Source organism: Pezoporus flaviventris, unplaced genomic scaffold (assembly GCF_033815535.1).
Source record: "Pezoporus flaviventris isolate CSIRO_AGI_PZ_B2104156 unplaced genomic scaffold, CSIRO_AGI_Pfla_v1 ptg000045l, whole genome shotgun sequence".
Taxonomy (NCBI): Eukaryota; Metazoa; Chordata; class Aves; order Psittaciformes; family Psittacidae; genus Pezoporus; species Pezoporus flaviventris.
This window is the reverse complement of record NW_026892593.1, coordinates 28,259,190-28,277,845: the sequence shown is the minus strand read 5'-3', so window position 1 is coordinate 28,277,845 and position 18,656 is coordinate 28,259,190. Positions and strand designations below refer to the sequence as shown.

General features: G+C 35.6%; 1 protein-coding gene across 2 annotated transcripts in view; it reads right to left on the bottom strand.

Annotated features, from left to right (window-relative positions):
• Nucleotides 1-18,656, bottom strand: part of ARID2 (AT-rich interaction domain 2) — a 106,112-nt gene that overhangs the window by 25,437 nt on the left and 62,019 nt on the right. For both annotated transcript variants that reach the window (XM_061467800.1, XM_061467799.1), the window contains 10 exons: nt 17,986-18,204; nt 15,267-15,334; nt 7,107-7,173; nt 6,773-7,023; nt 5,540-5,636; nt 5,253-5,462; nt 4,708-4,875; nt 3,763-3,838; nt 854-988; nt 191-390 (listed from right to left, as the gene is read on the bottom strand). In XM_061467800.1, coding sequence (XP_061323784.1) covers nt 191-390; nt 854-988; nt 3,763-3,838; nt 4,708-4,875; nt 5,253-5,462; nt 5,540-5,636; nt 6,773-7,023; nt 7,107-7,173; nt 15,267-15,334; nt 17,986-18,204 — 1,491 coding nt within the window. The remainder of the gene's footprint in view (nt 1-190; nt 391-853; nt 989-3,762; nt 3,839-4,707; nt 4,876-5,252; nt 5,463-5,539; nt 5,637-6,772; nt 7,024-7,106; nt 7,174-15,266; nt 15,335-17,985; nt 18,205-18,656) is intronic.

The window sequence follows — 18,656 nt, the reverse complement described above, 5'->3', positions numbered from 1 at the left end:
CAAATACTAAGATGGGATACACGTGAAATGTAAGCATATACTACAACATTACTCCTAACATTGTTAAATAAAATCAATTAAAACACATGGCCCTGACTTCCAACACTTCAAAGTATTTTCAAAAGCTTTTGTCTTTTATCATTATTTCAGAATCAGTGCAAAATACTTGATATTTAATTAATTTAAAAACCTGCTGGCGAAGGAGACGAAGACACGTCAGGAAGAGAATCAACCCGGACAACTGGGGTAGAGGAAGTTGGTTGCTGCTGATAGTACATCTGAATGGGAAGTGGTATAGCTCTTCTTTTCACTCCTACCACATGTATATGTGCTTGACCATTGTTACTTGGATCTTCTACTCTCTTCACCGTATGATTTGGAAAGACAGTTCTGCCAAACATAACACAAATACATGTTAATAAACACAATAACACAACCCTCTTACAATGCTTTTGTTTCAAATAACTACTCTTGTGTGCAGATTAACTGCCTACATCTTTGTAATACAGAAGGAGTTCCCAATTGCACCTGAGTATTCATCATTGAGTATTAGCAAGTCTACCAGCTGGTTGGCCAGCACCTCACACAAGCCAAGGGAAAACAACAATATCCAGAAACTACTTTGGAAAGAATTAAAAAGACTATGAGCAGAGAAGGAACCCTACCAAAGATCCTGAAATAGAATTAAATAAAAGCAAACAAACTCTATAAATATTTGTTTCAATTAAAATTCTAAAACTGGGTAGCTTTCAAACTGAACTCGGTAGACCGCTTCTTAAAGAAATCTAAAGCTACAGTTTAGTATTAAGCACATACAATTGCTTCTTTATTGTTGCACGGATTTTTGTCTTACCGCAGACATTTATAAAATCCAGTTGATGTTAGGATTCCACCTCGAGCTAATTTACTACAGGTAGAGAGGTATTCGGAGTACATTTCTGCTCGAGAGACTGAGCAATCAAGATTCACCTCAAAATGCGCATTCAACCTGAGGAGGAAAAAATAAACTATGAAGCAAAATACAGAGAGGATACTTTTCAAAGGGTTGTTAAAACACTTCTGTCTCTATCATAGAGACTTCTGAGACCTTGCCATAACATGGAAAATGCATTTTAGTATACCGTCTTGTCAAACGTTTGTTCCTTACTTTCACCTTCTCACTGCTTATGAGTCAACACAGTAATGCATGCAGTTAGTTTTACATGCAACATCTTTCTTACATATGCAAATAGTCTCTACACATGCCTTTTTTATTGTTTATTCAGAAACACACCCCCACCCCCCACAAAAAAATGCATTGTTCAGTGACATCTCGCTACAGCTCTGTTCCTATTCCTTAATGGTTCTGTGTTAGCGAAAGATGGACTGAATGGTAGCTAATCCTTCAACAGGAATTTCAGTCAGAGGTGAACGTCTGTATGCCTAGTGTTCAATTTCCAGGAAAAGCAAGTATTTGTATCTTCTACAGACTCTCCACAAGCACAGAGACCATTCAACCCCCAACCAGGAAGCTGTGAAAGAAGGAAACATTTCCTATCAATTTAATTTTCTTTCTTCCAGATCTGTTATTCCAATGTAGATACATGGGAACAGTTTATCTTCAGTAGCAAATGGAGGTAAGTAACAACTCTCACAATGTTCAAATACTAGCACCAGAATATAGGCTCAGACAGAACAAAAATGTTTATTTAATTGTCTTCGTTTACTATATGGTACTAACACTTTGGAAATTACAGCGCATTCTCCTTTGTAGAGTCCTACACTCCCAAGATAACCAGATGGTTCATAAGAGAAAAAGCAGATGATTACATTCTTTAAACTGTGTTCTCTCACAGTCAGTAAAGACTGAGTAAAATGCCTGTTCTGCAACCGAGTTACAATTTTATTCTTACAGAAATTGCAATCACACTCTGTAACACAAAGGCTAGGTATTAATTAAATTTGGCATATCAGAAAAATGACTGTCCAGTTGGGTATGTCGTATTAGGCTGACACACTACCACTGGTATCAAAAAACTGAAGATATTCAGGACTTGTGACGATGAAATGGGATCTGCGATTAACGCTTCACTGTCACACACACTTACCTTACAAGGACTCCTACTCAGGCTAAGCTGGCTAATAATATACCCAGGAAGGTGACTGTAAATACCTTGTCTTTCTGCTGCTTCCAAGAGATAATACCTTTTCTAAATTCTAATGCTATGATTTACTCATTTTCCCATTTCTCTCAACAGGAAGCAATGATTAAAACAAACCACGAAAATTCACATGGATGTAAAACACTCCACATTAGCATTGATGAAAATGTTTGGAAGAGGCTACTCCTCTGCTTTCAATTTGCCTTTTGTTTGTTTGTTTGTTTTGGCAGCACAGCTAGTATTTAAGGAGAATTTTCAGGACTAGATGTTAATTTTTATTTTTCACTAGCTCCTACCTACCTAAGACTAACCAGAAGACAAAATAATAGTGCAAAATAATAGTATTCAACACTAACAGCTGCAGTAGCACACAGAATCAGAAACAAAGCAGACATTCCAAATCTTCCTGATACAATGCTCTATGGCTTGCTTCAGTATTTTCTGTCACACAGTTGCAGCATGGTACCTCCATTTTAACAGACAAAAATTCTATTTTATATTTTATACAGAGTGCAAATTTCACCTCGCCTACAACTTTACTACTAACAGCTAGATGTCCAGTCCTCTCTATAGTCAGTAGAGAGAAGGTGGCACCAGAAGGTAATTCATGATCTCATCAGAAACTAGGCAGGCGAAGGCAATTCATTTTACTATTGGGGGAATCTCTGCATTAAAAAATGCCCCAGAAAACTATCTGTGGCTAGAGATCAACTTGCAGATCACTAAACTGAGCTGTAGTGATTACAACTCCAGGTATCCCTGTTTGAATGTCTAAATGTGAAATGTCTCTGTCTTTCATCAGTGCACATTAGTAATAATTTGCAGTGTGCAAACAGAAGCATGGGAATACTAGTTGACCAACAGGAATCTGCAACAATTCCCTCATAAAACCAAAGCTTTGCTGCATGATAAAACTAAAGCACTAGGCTCTGACAAATTCTACCCACTTTATCTTAAAGACCCTCAGTCTGATCTGTAAGAGAACAGATGAACATACAAGCTATGAAGCAGCAGGGGTAGAAGTGTCTATCATGAACTGATTATTACAAATATTGAGAAGGTGAGCAGATCTACATAAAGTCAAATAGCTCAGAAAGATCCTCAGTCTACATGTGAATCACAGGCAGGAGAGTCTCTAAATATATGACAACAACAGCATTAGCTGAAAGCAAAAGAATTTATGGACCTCCCTTAACCTGCTAAAAGCCCACAGTGACCACGAGAGTTTTGCACAGCCTAGTTTCAAAATTTGATAACAACTTTTATACTGGTACAGTAATGCAGGAACACACTACCAGATGAAAACACTCATGAAACAGGTAACGCTGCTTGACAACTTAAAAAAATGAAGTCAAGATCAGAGTTAAAAATCAAATTAAATTCTAGTCTAAGAGAAAGCAACTAATTTCAAGTATCAACTGTCAACGAGTGAATGATCTGGTTGTTTTCCTCCATACTTATTCAAAGCAGTGACAGAACTGTTTTATACTTTATACTTTTCAGAAAGATGAGTTTAACAGTAAATAGAAGCAAGATAGAAAATTCTGTGACATACGAATACGGGCATTTTTCTTAAATTTTTCTTCTTCATTAAAGTATTTGAACAGAACTATACACTTACCACTGACATGCAAATTTCTCACTGTCTATCTCTACTATTCCTGGTGGTGGAGCAACATGTGGTGCTGTCCTAGAGGCTGTGGAGAACGAGGGGAAGAAAAGAAAGAAAAACAGAAGTAACTTGCTGAAACAATTTTTGCTCTTCTGAGTGAAGCACTTCATGCCTTTCACTGGTACAGTTTCTCTTCTGTTTGTAAGCAAGGATGGATCCACCTAAGGCAAGTCACAAAAGTGCACTAGGCAGACTACAGATCTGCACCACAATTCACCCTAGTGAAGGAGGGCATGCCAAGGCCAGAGCCACCACTGAAGTGCAATCATATGGAAGCACTTAGTGAACGACTACTTTGAAGTACTGGGCATAGTTTTAGATTGGTGCAATACTTCACCAGAACAGGCACAAATACACAACCACTGTTTTTCCAATTCCTATGGAGAAGTAAATTCAATGCAATGAATTTGGTTGCCCAGAAAAGCTGTGGCTGCCCATTCATGGAAGTGTTCCAAGGCCAGGCTGGACAGGGCTTTGAGCAGCATGGTCTAGTGGAAGGTGTCCCTGTGGATGGCAGGGGCTTGGAACTAGATGATCTTAAGGTCCTTTCCAACCCTAACTATTCTATGATTCTATGACTTCTGATTCTCTGCAAACTGGGAGAAAAATCTAGAATGGATGCTTTCTTCCTTTCCACTGAACAAGTTCAAAAGAATGCATATAACTTCCAGTAAAAAAGGCCCTGAAAATTATACAGATCCTTCCAAAGCTTGTTTCACAACAGTTTTGGCTAACATAGCTTTATATTTGCTTTGTGCACAAATCTGAAAAAGATACCATATGTTATGCATAATGCTATACTCAAATTAATCAGAAACCTACAGAAGACAAAAATCATATATGCCATATAGCAAATTTGGTAGAAGAGTTATGTCCTCTTCCAGTAATACTAACCTGGGACACCTGCAGCATGGGCCTGTGAAGAACCATGATCCATTACTTGTGGTCTGACATCAAGTACTCCTGGCTGGCTAATGCACTGATGTTCAATGAGTTTTACAGCAGTAAGTGCATCGGATCCAAACATCTGGATGTCCATAGAAACCAGACATACTAATGTATCTAAAGCATTAAATGTAAAACCAACAATGACATTAGGACAAGACAAATGAATGCTGCTGGGACATATTGATTTGTTTTAAAATTGCCATGTGCTGAAAGAAAACAAGCCTCTGCATACTTCTGTAAAGCTATTTTTTTTAACCACATTTCATGGCATAAAAAAAAGAAGACAAAAAGTTTTAGCTACCCTAGTTATAAGTATCATCAATTTCTTGAGGATACAAAGAATAAATTTTAGTGAAACTTCTTATTCTAATATCCATCCCGAAGCTGCACACACACATATGACCAAGCCACATTTTTAACTATTGAACATGATATATTAAGTCTTTTTTTTCCTACATAAGAAAGAGTAATAGATTTTGCTTCTCCCTTACCTATGCTCTTCTCCACTTTAGCAATCTTCGAGCAGGCCACTTCTCCCATTTCTGTGAGCATGTATAGCACCTCAAGTGCTGAGATTACAAGCAGCACATCTGGTAGTGTGAGATGACATATGATCTCTTTATAGGACTCTTGATCCACATATTCACAAATTAAGACACCATTATCTTCAGCCTTACAAAGATTTGCCAGGATTTCCATGCCTGAAGAACAAATGCAGAACAGTTTGAAACAGCAATAATTACAATCCTAATACAACAAGAACAGCTAGAGATCTTACCTCTCATTTTTAAAAATCTATCCCTTGACATGAGGCATTTTGTAACAGTGTGGAACATTAGATGAGTAGTTTTGAAATCAACAGGATCCAAAAGAAGCTGATGAGAAAGGAAAGAAATAATTAACAGCATTATCCATACAGTGATAATGGTTCAAATTCTTAAATCCACATATCAAAATGTAAGACTCAGAAGCATTTAAATGCAGCACATATGATACTTGTGTTGACAAAAACAGAACCTGTGAGCTTTTTATTGCAGCTAGCATTTTGAGCTCCCTCCTCCTTTTCTGCTTCTTTTGAGCCTCCTCTGCTTCTTTTCTGCTGCTCTGAAGCAGCAGTCTAATTTACACTTTCCAGAGCTCAGAATAAGGAAAATAATTTTATTCCCAGGCAGTCAACAGTACACACAAAAACATTTCAGTATCCAACACAGAACAGAACCTGAATTAATAAGCACAAACATTCCTTCCCAAATGCTATCACAAACATTCATCCTATTTCTATGTACTTCTGCTTCTCAATCACAAGCTCTCAAACATTATAATATGTAATAGTCCCTCTTATTCAAGACAGACTGAATGTATGGCAAATGAAAACACCTTTTTTTCAATATTCAGCAGTAGACCAATAGTTCAAGTCTCATTCTCTGAAAATACCTTTTTTACTTATCTGTTATATTTTAAAATAAGACATACCTGAACATATTTGCCTATAAAATCTATATAATTTTATCTGCACAATGATACGACATACTGAAATAATGTATTTCACTACATTCAAATCTCTTTGAAAAGGATGCCTCCTATGATTCAGGCTGTATACCCAGTGGCTTATGACTAGCTTACTGGTGCCCACTACATGTGGCATACAGCCCTCTACTACCTCCTTTCTCAATTGTACTAGTTTGAAGTTATGACTAAGAGTTATCATTATAAAATAAAGACACTAGTGTACAGTCTGCAGAATTTGACTAACTTCCTTTCTTCTTTCTGGGAAACTACAATGAAAATGACACACTATCAATATCTTCTACCTCCCTATACAATCAGTCTTCTTCATGTGATTCTATTTTAACAAAGTGACATATAGATTTTGCAATTTTTTTTTGGCTCTGAGCACTTGTTTGAAAATTGCTATTTACAAATTCAGAGAATAGAAAAAAATAATTTAATTAACACTAACATAAGGCTTTTATCAAATTTATTTCAATTGTTCTGTTTTGAAGTACATTACCTCTGCTGCAATATTTCCCAGAGTGTCAAGTCCCAACTGCCGTAGAGAAATAAAGTGACTGTGAGCAGAGAGTAGCAGGAACCGAAGACAAGTACGATTAGCTGCCAAAAGTTTAACATTTCCCTCTTCAAAAGAAAGATTACGTAAAATCACTGCGATCTGAAGTACCCGCTGCCCTTCAATATCATTAATGCCCAATTTGCGAGGTGGATGAAACAAGGATTCCCAAATCCATTCTTCTGATGGAATATCTACAAAGTAAATAAATAACTTTTAGTCCTTCTTTTCCTATATTTACCAACAGTATGTATTAAGATTACTTAAGATGTCTCACCTTGAGATTTGCTTCTGTCAGAAATTAGATCACGAACTTCTATATCTTCAACAATATCCTTCCAAAACTGAAGAAAGAATTAGAAAAACACTTAATTTCTAGGAAATTATGGTTTTTTAAATATTGATTTCTATTATGTTAAAAGAGTGAAAAATATGAAAAGTATTGTCCTTTTAAAATTTCCCAGTGTCTTGATTCACCTAATAATAACAGCATTTTTCACTCATAGGATGATATGTGAGATGTTCAGTAGTTTACATTAAGAAACTCTTCTCCCTTCAAGCACCAGAAGTACGTATTCACGATCAACCAATGCTGCCACACAAGTACTTTGCTGAAGCCCATACTGAAACTCTATGGATACTTTTTCACACTTAGAAATACAGCAATTTTAAGTGGGGAAAAAAGTACAGTTTATCCTCCTTGACCTCCTATTAACAATGAACTCCTACAGCAGAAGATAGTGACTCCTCTCAGTTTCAGCAGATCTTAAGACTCCTACTAGAAGTACAACATATTTCTATCTGGAGAGACCTTTTAAAGCTTCTGCTATGTTTTCCACATCATCATAAATCAGAAAAGAGAGAAACAACAACTACCATCACCAAAGACCTTTATATACATATATAAGCAAAACAGTGCTTCAAGTAGACTGGAATTCAAATTACTTTACAAATATATGACCTGATCTGTAAATGGCTGTTATGTCGCTAGTCCTCCTGAAATTCAGGAATTAATTGAGGGATTAAGGTTTCCAACCATAATAAAAACACACATTCTGGTGTATATTAATATAAAAAATATAATGATACATACATTCTAATGTACCAGAAATACAAACATTCTTTGACTAATAAAAATTTTTACATTCCTTTGACTCACTAATGAAACAGAGCTCTTCTTTTGGCTATGATCACAGAATAAACCCACAAATCTGGATAAAAAACGAAGGATGGGAAGTATCAGCAGCTGAACAGCAGCAGAAATGTTGCTATGCAAATGTAATTACTAAATTACAGCATTCCTACCAAGCTTGACACTACTATTTTCTTGAAAAATACAATACTACAGATTTTCTAAATTGGAAGGAAAAGATTTTTATTTTCCACTGCAATGCTGCTAAATGACATCCAAATGCTGTTTAGTAAAGAAGATTACTTGCATGGAAAGGATTATTGCCTCATTTTAGCAAAGACAAGAAAAGCCAGATAAAAATTTAACTTCTTACAGTTTGTGACAAATAGATTTGTCTAATTAATACTGAGGCTATCATCTAGAGCCACAGAAGACCGAGGCTTGAAGGTAAAATCTGCAGAATGTACTTCATTTTGTGCTGCTTTTGCTTTTGGAGAAAGAGACTATTTAAGAAAGAGGCTTCAGACATTATTTTAAAAAGCACACAGAAATACACTGTCTGAAAACATACCAGTCAGTACATACTGTCCTAAGATGTTTCTTTTCAGAAAGAATACTGAACAGAGATACTGAAAGTCTTCAACTTCAATCTGCATCTCTTTGGAAAAGGCTAAAGTCAGCCACAATACAATGCTAAAACTACTTTCACACGTTAAATGTTAAAACAGCATCACCATATTTTGCTAGCTGAATTGTCTAATAATCCACTTTTTGCCACTTAAAACTTCAGTGTATAGTATAGTTCAAAATGAAACTCTTAAAAACCTCTGGCAATATAAAGTCATAAAGAAGCAAATTTTTCTATCTGGAAAGCAGATCATCCTGGACATGTTCTCAAAAAGAGAGGAAATGAGGATTTAAGTTTTTTGCAGATGAAGACACTACAGACACTGCTAAAGCCTCAAATTTCTATGGTTAAAGGGGAAGACAGAGATACAGTGGTGGAAAACTGTACATCTCACTTAAAAAATAATAAATGGATCCACACTAATTGCTTGAACGACTGAGAAAGTCTCCCCTTCCTAAAGAAGCAGTCTGACAAACAGTGCTAGCTGTCAACTCAGATGAGATTATCTTTCTCAGAAGAAATCAGAACATAGTTCCTTTCTGTTAGTTAAAGAGAGAGATATGCCAAGGCAACAAATGAAGTTTAATTAGATATAACTGTTATTTTCAAATTGCTTCATTACACAGTTATACTGTGAGCAGAAGATGCTAACCACTCCAACTACAGAACTTTTGGCTATTACCTAGAGCATATGCACAAGCCCTGTTACTACTTGGTACACACCAGAATGATGTGCATCCCCCTACAGCCTTGGTTCCTCTGAGCCCTAGAGATCTGTTAAGTCTCTTAAAGCTCTAAGGAAGAGAACCTGCAGGACAGGACAAGAATATGCAGCCAGTGCAACTTCACTATGAACAAGTCAAAAAATATGGGGTTTCTTCCTCTCTTGAGTGTTTATTTCTACATACAGAACCACTGCAGGGGATAATGTTCACCAAGAACATTGCTCTACCCGAGAAGCGCCCCACAGCCTGTTGCTTGCTCAAAACTGTAGCTTTGAATTCCCAAAGCCAGCATCTGTCATGGGTGTTTCAGCAAACATGAAATGCCAAACCAGGCTTCCTGTGAGCACTCTACAGATTTTAGGTTTTCAAACACACTACAAAAGCTCCGGTGATATCGCCAAAGAACTCAGAAATATTATTCAAAAGATACTACCACCAAAGAACTCGGAAATATACTACATTCTCCATTCAACAAGCCAGTAACTCAAAACAGCTTATCAGTAAGAAATCCAAGTAACTAAGACAAGCTATTATATATGCGGCATTTAATGTATTTATTTAAGAGATGGGCTGCTAACTGCAGAGAGGTCAGGATTTCCCAGGCCTTTGGGTATTGACAAGCATGTTAAAAGAGTCAATGTACAGATGGAAGCCCGGACACATGTGTATCACTCCACTGAACTCCAAAACCCCTTAAAGATTTACCATGGATAGCTGAGTTCTTGGACAAGGAAAGAAAAATGTGTCTCTAATTATTTACAATGTAGAACACCTTTCCATTTGATTCCAGTAAGCTATCTTCAGAAGCCACCATTACATCGAAGAGCTGACTACCTTCTTCAGAAAAGTAGGGAACATAGTAGGGAAAAAACTACCAAGACAAAAAGAATCACACCTTCCTCTGAAAGTTATCCTCTGTGATTCTGGTGAAATATAGATGTCTCTATGTCTCAGACAAATCTTCACGCTGGAATCATGTGTTCTGCCAGTAAAACCCGCCTAGTGCTTCCAAAGCACTAGGATTACCTACAGTAATCTCCATCTTGTACTTCTGAATAAAGGGGTTGGGACATCTTAAATTCAGAATGAGTCTGCAGAGTATTCTTTGTCTTCACAAGGAAAGAATTGGCCTGAATCACCTTCTTTTTGCCTTTAAGCATTCTGGTTGATTGCTCTCAGCCCACTCAACATTTGTTTCCTTCCTAAGCAGGGCAGATCCCTGAAAAGGATGGGGTTGGGCAGAGAACTGCAAGGTGGAAAATAGAGTTAAATAACCGCTATATAATGTTTGTGACCTATCTGTTACAAGGGATTCCCATGAGGTGAAACATGACAAAACTTTTGTTTGCCCAAAGGAAAGGCAAAAGTGGAAAAAGACAAGTTTTAAGTCAAGCTTTCTAGATATCCTCTGAAAAAGTTAATTATATCACAGAGGAAAAAAAAAACCCTGGCTTAGCATCACAAGCAGTTGTTTATTTCCTACTATAAACTATGGATAGATGCAATTCTGACACTACAGGTCAACAGAAAAGAACAAGAAAACTTGAGAAAGTGAAGCTCTTATCAACAGTTATTCCTAGATATATATATTTAGATCATGTTAACACACTGCTAATAGGAATGTAAACCTCAAAACTCGGAAGCAAACAAACAATGCTTGACTATGTGATTTTCAGATGCTAAGAGACAATGGACAAAGGTAAAGAACTTGATTCACATGTAAAATCTGATTACTGCCAGTAGCCAAGTTCTTTTGGAAAAAGATGCACAGGATTAGGCAGAACTCACTGGAAATCAGATTAAATAAAAACAACAGACATTTGAATCTACAAATCATGCCATATAACAATGATCATGCCTATTTAATGTCCAAGAAAAACTTAAGAGCAACTGAAGTCAAGTCAGCTTAACAGAATTCTGTGAGAGACAAGAAAGGTGACATTTGAAAAGCATTTCAGCTATTTAAATGCATAAGGATCTCTCTCTACACACTATCTGAAAAAGATTCAAAGAATAAATGCACAGTAAAGAAAACTATTATTAGGCTTTTACAAAGAAGAAAGAGTTGGACAACAAAATAAGAGCTTCACAAAAAAAAAGCATTATGCAAAGCAATAAAGAAAGCACAAAAACTTCAGTAGTATGGATTTTGGAACTCTAGAGCTAGAAGAGGCCTCAAAGTCCAAGAACATGAAATCCAAATGGTTAAATTGAACATACGTGAATGGTGCATGAAGAAATATAATGCAATTATTCATATACTACATCAGTATATGCATCAGTAGGCACCTGCTAGAGACAGAAAAGAAATACCTGGAAAAACAGCCAAGTATCTGATGAGAAGCATGCTATATAAACAAGTCCCTCTTGAAAGACAAAGTATATTCGCAGGTGAACATGAGGAAATTCAATGCAAAATCAAGCAGTTAAAAATGCTTCCAGAACAGATGAGAAAACATCTGAGCAGGATGCCATCAGAGCTTAGGAATGAGGTAACAAAACAAAACGAGACACAAGATGACTAGCTAAATGCCAGTTGTTTCAATCCTTAAGTAAGGACATGCAGTCATTCCAACTAACTAGAGATTTAAGCTTATTGACAACACCAGGAAAATTCAAGTGGAGAGAAAACCAATAAATGAACATAGCTATAAGGGCTAACAGCAGGTTCAACTGAAACAATATTCAAATTCTGCCAGTTAATGGAACAGATTCACTGACTAGTAAAGACATTAGATTCAGTTCAGAGGGAAGTCTGTATAAGTGAGAACATATGTAGCATTCCAGATAAGATAATGTAAATCACAAATTATCCAAACTTTTTTTTTATAATGAAGTGGGGGGGGGGGGGAACGACACGTAAAATAAGGTAATTGATTCTGTCAAAATTTAGCATAAAGAAACACATTAGTTTTCATCTTCACCTTCCACTGGAACAGTAGTGATGCTAAGGACACAAATAAATACAGAAGCTCCTTTGCTTATGAATGTGACACTACCAAACCAGTAGACTGTTCTGAAAAAAATCACGATACTGCAGAACTAAAGTACAATAATTTTAAGTCAAAACTGGAGAACAGCAGAATATAAAATTGAAGTATTGGCGCTAAAACAGTTGACTATTTATGATAAATTAATTCCACAACTCAAGACTGAATACCAAACAATGAACAATTCTTGCGTAGATATTTAAGGGTGGGAGAAATACTAACAGTGCTGCTGTACCACTACTACTATGCAAAGATAGAGTAGGATGAAGGGGAAAATAACAAGGAAAAAAACCCCAACATAAGGCCATTTTCCTTTATTAAAACTAATTAAAAATACTAATATTATTAAGAGACTAAAAATTACATCAAGCTTATTTTAAGCAAAGATTAAAAACCTCCACAGAACTTTTTAGTATAAGTACATCATTCTAAAATTACCCCCAATGTCTGAATAAAGACATTGAAATACAGAAATTAAATGGCTCTATTAAATCCAAAGTTCCAAGTTTATGTTTATATATTTCAATAGCAGGAGGAACAGATTGGGAAAAAGTTAGTAAGAGTAGCTATACAGACAAAATGTCAAATATTCTGAACAGGTCTCCTATGTCACTTGTATTTGTTTCGCTGCATTTGAGAAGCTATTTTCAGCTAAGAAAGACTAGGAGTTCATATTTTTCTTTTTTTTTTTCCTGCATAAATCTGACTTACCAACTCTGAAACTGACACTCAATTGCCAAGAATCCAAGGTTATGATTTTTCTATGAAGCCTGAATTTAACCCCAAAAAGTATTTCCAGAACAGCTTCAGGATTCCTACTATTTCTCACCTCCTCAACCCCAAAATTCCAACACATAAAAAACCCGCTACGGTGTAAGTGTAACATTTAGAAATTCAACACAATTTCTGTCAATTCAATTCCTATTAGTTTAGAATTCATGTTTAAGATACTGCTCTCCACACCCTACTTTCTAGGATTCACTAACGTTTGTGTGTTCATGCCATCACTATACTCTAGTTATAATTCTGCATTTTTCCTCTCCCGTTTTCAGCTTTACACAAATTTCTGAACTGCTGCCATTAGAGTGGAGAAACAAACTGGATTGCTAACCTTACAAAAGTCAAGACACAAACGACTGGCAGCAAAATGGAAAAAGACCAAAACAAATGAAGGAGGATTTTTTTTAAAAGCTAATGTGAGTATTGAGAGACGCACATTCAATAGTCATTCTATTCATCTTAAAGCTGTAAAAGCAAATTTCAAAAACCAAACAAAAACCACATACACAATCTCTACCCCACCAACCAAATTCTCCCTCCTGTATCATGAAGCTCCCACAATGCTTCCCCTGATTTCTGTTTTGCCACAGCTGCAATACAAAGTAAATTATTTCCAGTAGTAGGGTCAAACTAATGCTTGAAGTAAGATGCTCTGAAAAATCTGGATTCTTGGCATTAGAGATATTTTTAGATCTGGTGTTAGTTTTTGACATGCTTTCAGCAGTATTTCACTACAGAGTGGTGCTATACATGTTGTAATGTTTAAAAATAGATCTTGGAAAGCATCCAAGTTTCTTATTAGTAAACCTTATTGCAGTTACAGTGGTTCTACTTAACACTTCCTCAAAAACATCTATCAGAACCATCTGTTCTATCGCAATTACTTAAGTTTATATAATTACTGATCATGTAATAAATTAGAATTCTGTGTAATCTTAAATGTTTACAGATCTAGACACAGCACTTGTTGCTGCTCTAGATCAGAACAGTCTGTGACAGTTGAGGGTGAAGTCAACACAGCAGTACTAAATGCTTTAAAGAAAAAAAAAACCCAAAACAACAAACCAAAACACAACATACAGTACCTCTGGACATATTTTCAATAGAAAAAGAAAACAAAGATTACAAAGCATTGTTTTTTACACTTCAGCACATTTGAATCACATTTTCAAGTTCATATACTAACAAATACGTGACCCTTACCTTTTTGTTTTTAACTTCACCTAGAAAATTTTGGTTACGGAACCTATTTCACTCATATTTCAGCAATACTTATCACTTAGCTAACACTACTATGGTCCAACTTGTCCCAAAATTGAGTATTCAGAAATAGAAGACAAATGGAAGAAATTCATAGCAAATATATCTGTGTAATACTGGAAAGACATTTCAGTACATGAAACAATTAAGAAATTGAGCAGAAACCTGGCTATGAATTCATAAGGAGCTCGGCAGCTTATCCCTTCACAATTTTACTTAATAAAAAGCATAACAGATCAAAATATATTTTACTCTTTCTCCTATTTTAGCCACATAAATCATCACCTGTAATTCAAGAAAATTGTGTATCAGAAAATATGCTGAAATGTCAAACCCCCTCCAGCTATAATAAGCTGCATGCTCTCAATCACCTCAGAGTGCTCACCTACAATAAAGAAGCAGCATTTATACAAAGAAACTTCAGTTATACTTTTACCTCATTTCATTAGTTGTAGATTGTGCCCTCTAGTGGAACAATAAAACAACTTGTGCAAAAACTGTTTAACTGAAATAAACTTTCAACATTGCTAGCTTCTTCATATTTGTCCTAGGCTTCTTATGTAATGGGCCTAATTTTCATAATCCAGAATGTTTCTTCACTGATAAGGGCAGCAAGTCAGCATTATTTTCTCTTGTTGAATATGTTGGCCAGTTCTCCTTTTCCTCACACGTATTAGCTCTCTTATAAAAAGAAACACGGAACCTCTTCATTCATTCACCTACACCTATTTTTTCTTAGTACATTTATTCCTGCTTATACAAATATTTTATGAAAACTGTGATTTAGTCCCCTATTTAAATCAAAGGAATAAATGTTGAGAGCAATTCTAAGGAGATGTTAGTGTATCTTATCTTTTTCTATTTAAAGAATTTGCTGCCCACCATTTGCAGTTCAAAATTATTTTAATAATTTTTAAATTACCTTAACAAAATCTCTATCAGTTTTCTCCTTCCATTCTTCTCCAAATACAGCAGAAAATGATCCTAAAGCTTTAAGCATAAAAAGCAGAATTCAGTAAAATAATCAGCATTTGTTTTACTTTTTACTAATGCATAAACTAAATAAGATTCAACAACACTATAGACTCTTCCAGTGTTTCCTTTTCATAAAAAAAACAAAATCCTGCATAAACCAAATGAAATTTCTATAATAATTTAATTTATTTGTATGTCACATTTACAGTTTAAATTGAGAATAAGTTGTCCATAAAGAATGGATTATTGTGAACCGTTTAAAACACACATGGAAAACTTTTTCATAGCTCTTTTCCAGGAGATGAGTGCTCAATTTTCAACCTCACATCAACAACTGGTTTATATGTGCACTGTGTAAGCTGTAAACAACACTTTAGTTATTAAACAAATTCCCACTAATATTCTCTGAAAAAAAGTAACATAGCAGCGAGATTTTGACAGCTCTCGATCAAACATCAATATTTAACCAGGAAACATAGTGGATGTTCTTGGGTGTTTGGTGAAGGCACTACTACAAACTTTCTAATCACTGCTCCTTGAAAGCAGCAAAGACTCAGTCAATCTGACTCAAAGATTGAGTCAATCCAAAAAAAAACAGTCTTGCAAACATTCTGTAATGAACTAATGACATGTTTAAGTTACACTCAAAACATTCTGGTTCATAATATTTTATTGTTCTGAGCAAAACGCTACAAGTCTCAATACCAAAACTTCATCAGCTCTGAACTCACAGAATCCAGAGGCTTATCCACTACTCCAAATTCCAGACACTATATACCACCAAACAGGAGGGACTGCCCTAATCACTTGCGATATAACTATCATCTCAAACTTGAAGGAGGAAAAAAACCCAACAACTGTAGATATTTTTTTCTTGTTACCTAGAAACACTACATTAAAAATACTAAGAATGATAACACCTTTATTATAGATAGGACAAATCTAAACCCCACATTAAATGCAGTTAATCAGCTATCATTTATTTACACACAAAATCATCATGACAGTATTTTCATATGATCTGATTTACGGATTTAATCTCCAAACCCGGCAGATTTACTTTCATTGTTTATAGTATATAAAAGCGTGTAAGTAGTTCAAATTGAAGCTTCATGCTGCAAAAATAAGTAAACACACACACTTCCTTTCTTTCCCCAGTTTGCCCCAATTAGTCCTCCTAATGCTGCTGGGACACTCCCTGGATTTATCCAGAAGAGGTAATTGGGCAAGATTGAAAAAAAAAAAAAACCCAAACAAAACAAAACAGAAAAAAAACCAAGTTTTCCTCAGGGAATGAAAAGAGCAAGCCCATTAACCTGCTCATTATTACTGCTGGTTTTACCTCAAATGTTTTTCAGTGTAAGAAATACTAATACAGACCAGCTATGAAGAAGCCTGTGCTCAGAGTCCAAGTGGAGAACTTGAGACAACACGGTCTAGCTGGAATCACTAATGTGCAGTACTAAGTTTCACTTTAGCTTTCTTTCAAATGTTTTTCTTCGAGAATTATTGCGACTGGGATAGATGCAGACACTAAATGACAAAAATCTAACCATATCTGAAGGGCATGGGTACAAAACAAACACATGAAAGAGAAGCTGGAGAACACTAATGCGATACTGGGAGAAGGGACAAGCTACACACCATTATGTAAAAACGCTAATGACTAAAAATCCCCACCAAACAGTATACCATGTCTAACACCAATTCTTCCCCAGAATTTTAAAACAGAGTCTCTGGAATACCATACTATGTTTGTGCTTACACATGCAAGTAGCTTTATATTCAAACAGATACGATCATCTGTACAAGCAGACAAATGTACTTCGCTGAAAAAGCTCATTTAAGTGATTTCTTATGGTGGCAGTTTCTGAAATTCAGGGTGTTTTTTTTTTTTGGGGGGGGTGGGGTGTTAAATTAAAAACATCAGTACGTAAGTCCAGTAAACAGCTCCTCCTCACTAGCACGAGACAGGAGCTATGGCTGTTATGATTTTAGGATGGTTAACTTATTTCTTTTCCCCTCTCATCGACAGAGAGACAAACAAGCAATTAACAAGGAACAATCTGGCATGAAGGTCACACGGAACAAGTCAGGAGAATTTCTTTTATGTACTTGTAATGTTTTTTTTTTTATTTTTATGGAAAAGGCTCTTTTAAAAATCTTTGTAACTCTGAAACTCAGATTTAAATTTGTATCCCTTGAGTTTTTTATTCTGAATTTCGCTCCAGCTGAATGTCCAATGAGTATCAGGGTAAAAAGCCTTGTGGGTCCTTGTTTTCAGACTGCCCCTTTTAATTTTTAAATTTCTGCCTGCTATGAGAATTGTGAAAAGTAAGCTTGGCCCTATGAATTCAGAAGAAAGCAGTAATACACTACAGGCAGATGGAAATCCAATGCTGTAAATTTGGGCATCTTGAACAATTCAACTCTATCACTGAAAAGCTACTTGTAACACTTCACTGAACTATTCAACATCACTGTATTAAATTATCTAATGTACAAGGTATTTGTACTGTCTGATAAAAGCTGTGGACAAGGCGAAAAGAAAAACTAGATTTAAGTGTAATACAGTGCAATAAATTATAAACATTTTAATTATTAACAGTTGTGAAAGATGCTACAAGTATTGAACCTCTGATGCAAAAATGTTGTTATATACTTACTGTCATCAAACACCCCAGCGTTTGCAAGCAGTAAAGTGATGATCTTAGGGTCCTTTTCCAGCTGCATAACATGCTTGCTTTCATTTGAAAGAAGAGTACACACATTAATTGCAAAGTCCACTTCATTTGGTAGTCCAGATAACAGTGAAAGCACCAATTTATTATAGTCATTTGGTGAGTTTAAGTCCATAGACAGCCCATAGCTTTGACGAAGGTAATCTAAGTAAGAAAAAAAAGGTAAAACATTTTCACAGCTAAATTAATTTTCAGAGGATACATTAAGCAATACTATTTATGAATTAGAAGTAACTTTTAAAGGTTTATTAATAAGCTACTGTGGGTTTTTAACAATGTTTTACAGAATTCCTTTTTTTTTTTTCCATTAGTGTTTGGTCAAAATGGTGAACACATTCCACTTAGCTGTGTGCCTTTCCAGCTGGGTATTAATTCCTTCATCACCTCCAGAATGCAATACTGCTGTATGTTCTCTCAAAGAAAAGCTATGAAGATGCAAACTTTAATTCAAACTGAATATAATTGCAATACAGTTTGGAGTCACCTTCTATTCAACAAGTTACACATCCACTGCAGAGTCCTGCTTCCGATTTGTTCATTGGTTCAAGATTAATATTTTGGTCTCTAAATTACTGTGGTTTTGATTCTGGCTCCTC